The 11,415-nt window shown below is 38.3% G+C and overlaps 1 protein-coding gene across 1 annotated transcript in view; it reads left to right on the forward strand.

Moving 5' to 3' along the window:
• Positions 1–11,075, forward strand: part of SMS (spermine synthase) — a 78,518-nt gene extending 67,443 nt beyond the window's left edge. The window contains exons 10-11 of the mRNA XM_073357304.2: positions 5,644–5,759; positions 8,150–11,075. Coding sequence (XP_073213405.1) covers positions 5,644–5,759; positions 8,150–8,192 — 159 coding nt within the window. The 3' untranslated portion in view covers positions 8,193–11,075. The remainder of the gene's footprint in view (positions 1–5,643; positions 5,760–8,149) is intronic.
• Positions 11,076–11,415: the final 340 nt, after the last annotated feature.

Below are 11,415 nucleotides of genomic sequence, written 5' to 3' on the forward strand. Positions count from 1 at the left end.
ACCAAAGGTAATTGAAGCAGATATTTATGAAGTCACAGGGAGGTGAATTATCTCCAATTCAACAAGTTAATATTTGGAGGATTTTCTTGCCATGTTGTATTAGGAGGAGAACATCACCAAGCCTTGCATTTCTTTGTTGTGCTCTTTGCACGCATTCCTGTCTTATTCACACGTAGAAGAACTTCATTAAAATATTCCCAAACTGGGTCTCTTTTATGGCCTGCTGCCATTAGAGGTTTTCCCTTCTAGTGAGAGAATGGTATGATAGATCTCAAATCAATGAAGGCTATACTCAGAAATGGAATATGCCGCTGGAATATGCCGCTCAAACAGTTTCACTTTTGTTTGTACTGCCTGTCCCTCCCTTCTCCCATTTATCTCCAGACTTCTTCTGCTTGTCCAGATCTATTCCGCCTCCAACAATCTTCTATTCATTGAACTTTTTGAAACTTTGCACTTTTAGAGAGAGGTAAGGGATTGACTTTGTGTGCACAAATGTGCAGAGGGACAATAGGCTATCTATCTATCTATCTATCTACATTTTTGCTGTTAACAAGCATGTTATCTCTGGAGACACAAATCCACAGTTTGAGAACTGCAAAACTAAGCATCTTTGATGGTATCTTCTAGACTGAGCACTGAGTCCCATTGGGTAGATAGAAAGATTAGCCTAAATCATCTATGCAGAAGCCCCTGAAACCCCATCAGATTGGGTCCCTAATCCACAAACTATTGGAACTCATTTACAAAACTTTTCTTAAACATTACATGAATATGTTGTCTCATACTATCAGTTAGAATTTATAATCCCTATTCCATGATGATATCTTTGAGCTATAATGTATCTTAATTAAAACTATCTTGAGATAGGTTTTTCATCAAAAAGCATTTTATCAAAAAAATCCGATTTAAATAAAACCCAATTTTTATTTACTTTTTTTAAAAAAAAAACATTGATTTTTATCCACCTTGGTTTTTGTCATCAAAGTCATTAAAAGAGCTTGATCCTCATCTTCAGATAAGAGGACTTTTAGAAAAAAGGGTGAAATTTAAGTCTTTAGAATGAGAACCATATATATATATATAGCAGTGGTAGTATTTTACGTCTTTCCAGTCAGGTACAAATCATGCAAGTAGTCTGGAAGGAAAAAAAGAAGATACCTTGCTTAATTTTTTTTTTTAAATCTCTGTATTCAGACTACTCCAAAAGTTTCTCAAAACTGGTGAAAAAAATTGCTTTTGCTTAGGCAGTGTTTTGTTACTTTAGGCTTTTTTGCCTTTGTCTCTTTTCCATGCAAATTTAAGATGTAAAGGTCAAAAGCAATACATCTTCTAGGGTTATGATGGGTAGATTTTTGGGCATGTAATGAGAAGGTCATTCTAGAAACTGTGAAGCTGGTGCTGGTTGTTGAATTATCCAATTCTTTAAAATTCTTGAAAGATTAGAATGCAGCCAAGAGTTTGTTTAATGATGACTCTCTTATGTTATTAAGATTAATGGTCTATTATTATGAGTGCTACTCTCAATAAATAGTGACAATGTTGAGGCTTAGTTCTTCTCATGAACATGTTTTTAGGGACTTTTGCTCAGACGTTATTACGTCAGTAAGATTTGATTATACCATTACATATAAGTTCCTCTGTTTTTTGTCTGCTATGATAAATGTGACACATCCATTGGAAATTAAAAAATGGTAAAAAAGCTATTGTTGCTACTGAAAGTGGAGTTGAAGATCTGTTAGTTCATGCTTCTGCTTCTAGTGACTGGAGGTCTGCAAAATATAAGCTCTCTTCCTGCCACATGAAGGTAAGCAGCATTGCCTTTGGTTTAAGTGACAGAGGTAAGTAGCTTTTATCTCTTTAGATGGAAGGTTGGCTGTTCCAGTCCTCATCTAGATAGCTGATAACCATATCTACTTACCTGTGTGGTCCTGGGTTCCCTGTGCCTCAATGCAGAGTAGGCAGAATCCAGACAAGGAGCAAATAAGGGAGCTGAGTCTGCAACTCTGTTGATCACCTGCCATTGTGATTAGGGGGAAAGGAGTGGCTTGGCTGAGGATGCAGTAGTGATTCCGGTGCAGGTCTGCAAATCTGGAGAAAGGATTCATCCCCTTCTTGGAAATCTCTTGGAAATGTCCAGTACAGGCCCTCTGTGTGTGTGTGTGTGTATATATACATATATATATAAAAATAAATGCCAGCTCAGGTTTTATTGTTCATTGTTTTCTCACTTGGACCATCTGGATTTTTTGCGTTTCATACAAGTCTAAGTCCTATGTAGCTATGTTTGTTCCTTGAAGAAGGAACACCTTTTGAGGTGCCCCCTATGATTCTCTCTCTCTCTCTCACACACCACACACCCTGATATCTCTTTTACAGGTCTAGTCTATTGCAGCATGGGTAAAATGTTACTAGGCTGACCCCAAAGATTAGAGATCTCAAATCTACCTTTAGCAAGAATGTGCCAATAAAGATTTCTTGTATTAATCTATTGAGGAGAAAACTGAGAAAAAGAAAAACCTTGCATTTATCCTCTATGTAACTCATAATAAAAGGGAATTTTGTTAACCAAGGGCTGTAATGCTCAGGGACCTCAGCAGACCAGCCAAAGCTAACCTCTTTTGATTTTAGCATTCTTAGCGTGTCAACAGATGACATCTAAAGCAGTGTTTAGTGTCTTCCAATTGAGTATTTTTGAAGTATAAGGTGCACTCAGATACTCTGCTGAATGCTAACATAAGAGTCCAGACGTAAGATTGATTTGAGGAATAAAGGCAGTGTTTTCTAGTGTGGAATAACGAAATATTCTACTTGGGCATAAGACTGTAAAGAACCAATAGACTTTTTGTTATAGACCATGGTCATAAATATAAAGGGAAGGGTAAACACCTTTTAAATCTGTGCTTCTGGTTCAAATTGATCTCAAAATGATTTCAAGTTAATCCCACCGTTCTGCCACCATGTCACGGTTCCTTCCCCACTCTGAACTCTAGGGTAGAGATGTGGGGACCTGCATGAAAACCCCCCTAAGCTTATTTGTACCAGCTTAGGTTAAAACTTCTCCAAGGTACAAACTATTTTACCTTTTGTCCCTGGACCTTATTGCTGCCACCACCAAGCATCTAACAAAAATAACAGGGAAAGAGCCCACTTGAAATGTCTTTCCCCCAAAAATCCCTACACCCCCTTTCCTGGGGAAGGCTTGATAAAAATCCTCACCAGTTTGCATAGGTGAACACAGACCCAAACCCTTGGATCTTAAGAACAATGAAAAAGCAATCAGGTTCTTAAAAGAAGAATTTTAATTGAAGAAAAAGTAAAAGAATCACCTCTGTAAAATCAGGATAGTAAATACCTTTCAGGGTAATCAGATTCAAAACATTAGAGAATCCCTCTCGGCAAAACCTTAAGTTACAAAAAGACACAAAAACAGGAATATATATTCCATTCAGCACAACTTATTTTCTCAGTCATTTAAACAAAACAGAATCTAATGCATATCTAACTAGATTGCTTATTAACTCTTTACAGGAGTTCTGACCTGCATTCCTGCTCTGGTCCCAACAAAAAAAAAGCACACAGACAGAGAGAACCCTTTGTTTCTCCCCCGCTCAGCCCCCTCCAGCTTTGAAAGTATCTTGTCTCCTCATTGGTCATTTTGGTCAGGTGCCAGCGAAGTTGTCTTAGCTTCTTAACCCTTTACAGGTGAAAGGATTTTTCCTCAGGCCAGGAGGGATTTAAAGGTGTTTACCCTTCCCTTTATATTTATGACAACCATTTTCTTAGATGTTTCTTTAAAATAGAATATATGCATGTTGTGGAGGAAACTGTTGATTGTTTGTGACAGTAGAGATCCTGAATTAGTTCCCCAGTTGACTTTTCTCTAACAGGGATGTGCTGAATGGGACTCCTGGAAACCATCTGGAAAGCTATTTGGTAAATCTCCAGGACAACCAAATTGAAATGAAGATTTTCTTGTTTCTGATGGAGTCTTTGGGGGCTGCTAAACTATCCCTGTCAGATGACTTATCTCTGGGAGTCATAAAAATACTTCTGAAGAACCCTTTAAAAATATACCAAAGGAAAAAAACCTAGAACTTTAGAATGAGCAGATTGCACCAAATGTAAGGTGTGTTTGTATCTGTCTCTCGAAGGAGGAAATGCCTCTGCTGAATCTTAATCCGATGTCCCTTCAGTGAGTACAAGCCTGGGCTGGACTGTCAGTATGCTCAGTATATCTTTCAGGAACAAAATATAACATTTCCAGCAAATGTCACTGAATAAAGTTGTTTATCTAGCAACATTACATCTTTTCCTGGTTAAAGTGATGAGAGAGCATGTTTTTGTTCAGTTGGGAAAACAAATGAACTGCAAGTATGTACATGTACTTAAATGGGGAATTGTTGTTGGAGCACTTTGTTAAAATGGCAGAGCACCTCCTCTTCAAAATTGGTTGTCTTGCCTTCAATTCTACAATTGGTACCAAAATCCACAAGTGGGATGGCTACCATGGAACAAATGACATACATTTTTGATATGGACCTCTTTCTTAGACTTGCAGAACCACCTAAAATAATAGCCTACGCTATGGACTTACCTTCTTTTCCTGAGATGTTCAGAAGGGATTGACTTATCCCTAATTTTTTTTCAAACCAGGTACAGAGAAGTGTCTGCATGACTTCTACTTACCACCCTCTTTACATGGCGACCTCATATCTCACTTTCTCAATTGCCTGTTGAAGAGTATGATTCTTAAACCATGGCTTTTCAGTTTTTCAAGTTAGTCTCATAAAAGGTTGTATACCCCAAGAACTGCCTGGCTTGTTGGGGTGGGTGGTTGTTGTGGAGTTCGTTACTTGGAATGGAAGAATATGGTTTTTAGTTTGTCCTCCTGTGGAGGTGGTGGTGTCTTGGTGATAGTGTTACGAGGGGAAATAATAGCAGGTCATTTAGATTTTACTTTCTTTTGCTCAGCAAATAATTGCTAATATTTTTGGAGGGGAGAAAACTGCTGTTGGTTGCTTAGATACAAAAAAAGTATTCTTGGGAAGCACCTGCATTTCAGTAATGTGACACAAAGGAACTAAAGGTAAGGGAGAAATCCCACTGCTGAATCTCTGTTGTTTCAACATATTGTTTTATGGATGAGTAGATTAAATTGTTAAATGTAGATTAACTCATACAACATAGTCTGATTAAGATTTTAATTAAGAAAAACCTGACTTATAATGCTGTTTACTAATGTATGGAAACAATCATAAAGTAAATGATTATGGAGTAGATGCTGTTCATATAAATACCATTAATGTCTGCTGTAATTGGAAGCACTGATGCAGTGAATGCTCCTGCTAATGAGAAGGGAGTCAGACAATCCTCTAGTACTTACAAATTCATTACAAATTGTGATTGGGTAGGTTTCTTTACATGAAAGGGTAAGTGAGATGGAAAAACAAGTTATTCAGACTTCATCTTGCATTTGACATTAGAAGCACTGTGTATTAAGAAGAGCTCAAACATATCTCAGTAGTGCAGAGCAGCCTAGAATTAATGTATAATGTGTTTGTGCCTATGCACCTGTAATTTTTCTTTACTTCATTGTAACTTGGACTTGATGTATTTTGTTTGTTTTTGTCCTCCTCTCAGGGAAACTGTATCAATCTGACTGAAGCCTTGACCCTCTATGAAGAACAGCTTGGTAGGCTTTATTGCCCTGTGGAGTTCTCAAAGGAAACTGTATGTGTACCCTCATACATGGAATTGTATCCTTGACAAATATAAAAGGTTGAGCCTGTATGATTAATAAATCAAACAACCCCAGTTTGTTGGGTTGGAGTGAACTGAATAGTTTTTTTCTTTAAACGAACAAGACAACAGTTTTAAATGCCCTAATCTAAACATGTTTTGTAATTACTAAACAGGAAGTGAACTACTGTAGTAGGGGGCGGGGGAGAGGATGGCTTAAAAGTGCCATGAAACCACAGCTCCCATTTGATGTCCCTGTGAGAGGGGCCCGGCACCTTTCAAAATTGGGCCACTTGTTCCTTAACTCTCCTATAAAGTAGTCAGTGGTGGAGTATACCTCCATAGGATAAACTCATAAACCTGGGGAATGAAAAATCAAGGAGTCAGGGATTTGGCCAGGATTTTCAGGGCCCAGGACAAGCTGCTCCTCCCTCCCTCCCCTCATCCCTTCAACTTGTCTTTGTCTCTGTCCCTTCACCTTGATGATTATTTTCCCTCCTTGGTCTAAATAGCCACCTCCTGTGGAAAAACAGAGGAATGAAAGTCAGGAAATCTTTCCTCTGAGCTTGTATTTTTTTTTCCTCTCCCCGCATCAAGGGAAGAGGTTTGAGGCATGAAAAGGCTACCCAAGTCTTCACCTCCATAGAGGCATCTTCATGGGTGGCCTGTCCTGAAAGGATTGCGCTTGCCTTGATTATTGCAGCTCCTCCTCTGTGATCTCCTAGAGTTTCTCTCTCCAGACTCTTGCTTGGTGTTGCCCACTTTTTCCTGCGTACTTAGGTCTGCTCTGCTTGGTTTTTAAAGTGTTGTGTGGTTTTGCCACACTCTGCCTCTGTCTCTGTGTGTTTTCTCCCTGTACAGCTTCCTTTCTGTTCCTGTGTACTATCTTGGTACAGTTGTTTCCAGAGCCTTCTGTTCTGAAGCCCTGCCCTCTGGAACGATCTTCCTGTTTCTCTTGACCTTGCCAACTATCCATCAATATTCAGATGGCATCTTAAAGCATCTTTAAGACGAATAGAAAAGGCGTAAATGCCATCTCTTTTGGCTTTACCCTTATGACTAACAGCTTTAATGTATTTAGTAAACCATATTTTTCACTGTCTATTATATAGGCCATGCTTTGCTTAATTTAACTCTGTAGATGGTTTGGGTGTATTTTGTATGAAAGACTTTAAGTGTTGTTTGTGCAGTAGTATTGCAAAATGCTTCTACATGAACTATGGCAAGAAGAATACTCATTCCTTTGGAAAGTATATTTAAATGTTTCCAGTAAGGTAATTGACATGAAATGCCACTAAAGCTAATTCTATTAATTCTGGCTACTAAATAGGCATAATCAGGCTTCCAAGTGAACAGCTCTTATAAAGGGCAAGTTTTCATTCATTCCGTCTAACTGTCGACATGACAAGATAACCCACCATATATACAGAAATGCTAATAAGGGCAGCAGGAGTCATGCTGCCTTCAGACTAGCCTCCGGCATGTCTGCAGGACATAACTTTTGTTCGTTTAACTTAGACTTCTGGTATGCATTAATGTGAACAGCATACATTTTATTCTAAAAAAAAAAAAAAAAAAAAAAAAGGAAAACTAGATATTAAAACTAATAAGTATTCCAGAAAAGTTGACATAAGAATGGGAAGGAAATTCCATCTGTACTCTGTTTAGATCACTGTCATCTGTTAGTGCTGCAGAGCAATGCATACTACTCTCATCCTAAACTTTGCCCTAGTCTTCGCCTTACCTCCCTCCTTCCCATACCACAGGGGGCAAGTAGATTTACACAGAAGTGGATCTAATTTTCATCATACCCCATGAATAACAGAAAACAGGGAGTTCAAGCAGATCACTTCTCCTTGCCGCTGCCTCTTCACATCTTCTGCACAGTGGAAGTGTGTTGGTTTTGCTGTATCTGGATCCCTCTGCACTCATGAAGAAGGGGCCAGAATCTGCTGCCAGCAGAACAAAATGTTGTGCTAACTGCTTCCAGCCCAATGTACGACAAGAAGAGGGAAACATTACGAGGAATACCCAAGATCAAAACCAAGAAAGTGTGATGGCAGGCAAAGTAAGAAAGGGACAGAAATGACAGAAACTATAAGTAGAAGTCATGGCAGTTGTGGAACAAATCTTTCCATATAACTGCAGGAAAAATACATGATACTAAATAAAAAAACATGAGTGTGAGGCAAAGAGGTACTTCACAAAAATGGCATCTACCCCTACATGTCAAAGGGGTGCTACTTCCTGGGATCCAGAAGGAATGTTGGGGATATTACCCACCCTATCTTTCTGAGTTATAATAAACAGGGGTTATTTGGAGATTTATTTCACTTTAGTTCTAAAAGTGTTTCTTTGACAATATACTACACAGTTTGCTTTGTTCCTTGACTTTTTTTTTCTTCAGGTGGGTGTTTTACACCATTTGGAAGACGAGAACTGAAGTGTGAAGATCAAGATATTCTAATTGTGTGCTGCATGGAGCATATAGGCTTGCCGCGTGCTGCATATTGGCATCTTGAACCTTTAAATTATATGCTGTAGATGATCCTGAAACTTAGTCATGCTATTGATTGTGAATTCTTTAAATGTTTTTTATTATTATTTTAATTTAAAAGCAAATGGAAAATGTATATTTTGATGAGGTAGGGTGTTATTTTTGAAAGTCAACTTAAAGATGAATTAGCAGCAAAACTATAGCTGCTGAATGCACTGAACCTTTAGAATGTGATCCTTTTTATTTTTTTGTAGATCTTCACAAACTGATTAAAAAAAAACATCTTTAACATTTCATTCCTGAGGGTGGTCCCTGTATTTTTTTTTCTCCAGATATTAACTCACTTATAGATTATGGTGCTTTTAAAGGACTGCGGGTTTCTCTTAAGTGAATACCACTGTGCTTCCATTACAGAAAATGTGAAGGGCATAACTTTTTAAAAGAATACTCTATGTCCTTAGTTATAAAGGGGAGGAGCTAATATGAGGTTTCATTTGTTTACGCCTTAGTTTCATTCATCATGCTGCTGCAGTCTCTTCAGCAGACAAAGCTCTCACCTATCACCACTTAGAATTACTTAGCTCCTGTCACATTTAATAGTTTGATTTTAATATGGATTAAGAGTAGGTTATAGAGGTATTTTCAGCACCATAACTTTGAAAATTAAAACCTATTTTCATTCCCACCTGAATGTGGGATGTTGAAATGTGTAATGAGGCTTCTTGTAGTCAGACACCCATTAGCTTTATGGCAGAACATTATGTCCATAGAGAATGAAAGTCGTGTAAAAGGGAAGACGAGAGAAAGTGATTTAGGTCCTGTTCATTCATAGTTTGTGTTTTGAAACAAATGTATTCACTTCACTAGGTTAAACTTTGATCATAGGGAGTCAGGTGTCCACAGTGACACTAATTCAGGATTAAGCCCAGACATGGTATTCACTGGTAAGTCAAAATTCCAATGGAAGGAAGGGTGCATTATTTTTTGTGAGATTTTTTAAGGAAAAAATTTCTTCCCTTCAATATTTCTGCACATCATCTGAAATTATATTTTTGTAAAAGCTTGCTATTTACTGATTGCCAACTTTATTTGTAAGCAGAACATTAAAAAGATTCCACCTCAGAGGAGGTAAGAAGTCTTAAGCCTTTGGTATGTCTGAAAGAGAGAATAAAAAAAAATTCACTGTCCCTCCCTGAGGATCTGAGATTGTGGACCAAAATGAGACTATCTTTAAACACCAGGTTTCCCATGTACTGTAGTTTGAGGTGAAGTGGTTCCTTCCCCCCCCCCCCCCCCCCGCATTAACAGTGAATTCAGATTGTCAAAAAACTAATTTCCAATTATTACACTCTGAAGAAACAGTACAACTGATGTGTTTTATCGTGTCAAAACTACTAGCGAACTGTAAATAGCCTGTGAAGAAATCCAAAATGATATTAATTAGAACCCTTGCAAAAAAAAAATCCCCGTTGCTCTTCACTTGGTGTATATTTTTGTATGTATGATTATGCTATTAGAGGGACCACTTTAACTTGGGAAGCTAAGTGAAGTTCTTTGTATTCCCTGTTTTAAGTTACTGCTTTAAGCGATTGCAAGCAGCATTACTGATTTCATACGCCTGGGGCCAAATCACTCCTTGATTTAGAGCCTGTGCAGTCCCACCAACTCTTACAGAATAGTCTCCTTGTAGGAAAGTGGAAAGAGCCCTCTCCTGGTCCTTGGCATTCGTGGCAGTGTCACATCCAGAGCACAGAACATTGTAGTGACCATACTGCTAGACCCTGAACAGTTGTAATTGTGCATCTGTGGCTGAAGGTTGAAGTCAGTGGGATTATATATGGCCCTGATGCTGCAAAAACACGTGCTTAACTTCACATGTATGAGTAGTACCATTGACTTGGTTGTGATGACTCATGTAAGTAAGGTTAAGTGTGCGTGCATGGATGCTTGCAGGAGTGAGGTTTAAGATAGCCCATGTCCTGGTGTTTGGAGTGGTTCTAGACACGTACACCCCCCATCCTCCACAGGCTTGTGGATTAGAACATGATCTAATACACTTGATAGGTTTGTAGCACAAAGACTTGCTTTGTTTTGCATAGATACATGGAATTAGAGCTGTTTGAAAGTGGAAAGATGCTGTGAAATCAGTCCCTGGAATGTTCAATGAGGGAGAGGAGTCTTAAATTGATGGGTGATGGGGAGGTGGGAGGAAGCATTGTTTTGAAAGCTGATCAATACATATGACAATTTTTCCTCGTATATTGACATTGTGAAAAGAGGATGGGGAGTGTAACTCTTTTGATTCGGAATGTTTTTATGTAGACTTTCTTAAAGAGATAGATGTAGTAGAAAACAAACTGGCAAACACTGAACACAGCTGTTTTTCTCTTTACATTACTGCCTTGTTTAAAACACTGTCATTCATTATTTATTTGTTATTGCTGTAGTGTAAACTTAAACAAAATCAGCTTCATGTGAACTTCAGATGAAACTTGCTATAGTTGAACAACATCTTACATTTAAAGCCAGTTGGGACATAGTTGGACGAGTGCCTCACTACACATGGAAACAGAGACTGAAAAAATGGTTTTTATTCTTTGCACTAAATGCTGCTTCCACCAAGAAATGTGATTAAATATTTAAAAACTTGATTGGTAGTCATTTGACTGTGCTGAAAGAAGACTGCTGGCATTGTATCTACTGCACGAGTGCAGTGCACATGTTAAAATAAAGGTACACTCTCTTATTAGCTGTATGACTGAATTGTTAAATTCACTTGTGGCTTCCCATATTCAGTATTAAAGACCATGCAATGGTTTGATGTGGTGACCATCAACATGTCTCCATTCTTTTCCAATCCCCACCCAATATAGATGCACAATATTGTTGAGTTTTATGTCCTTTTATTGAGATATTAAAGGAGTTTTTCCTGCCTCTCATGATCCGTAATTTCAGGTTTTGGGTTTTTTTTACCATCATGCAGGAATGTGTTAGGAACTTTATCGTGACCTATAAAAGAAGAGGTCCCTGCCAGGAACAGCTTACAGTAAAATTTCCAGCCTGCCCTGTGGATGGGGAAACAAAACAACAGGACTGGTCAGGACTGTGGGAGGACATGGGTTCCAACAACATAATCATAGGGTTACTTGGTATTGACAATGGCAAGTGCACAACTG

This window comes from Lepidochelys kempii, chromosome 1 (genome assembly GCF_965140285.1).
Source record: "Lepidochelys kempii isolate rLepKem1 chromosome 1, rLepKem1.hap1, whole genome shotgun sequence".
NCBI lineage: Eukaryota > Metazoa > Chordata > Testudines > Cheloniidae > Lepidochelys > Lepidochelys kempii.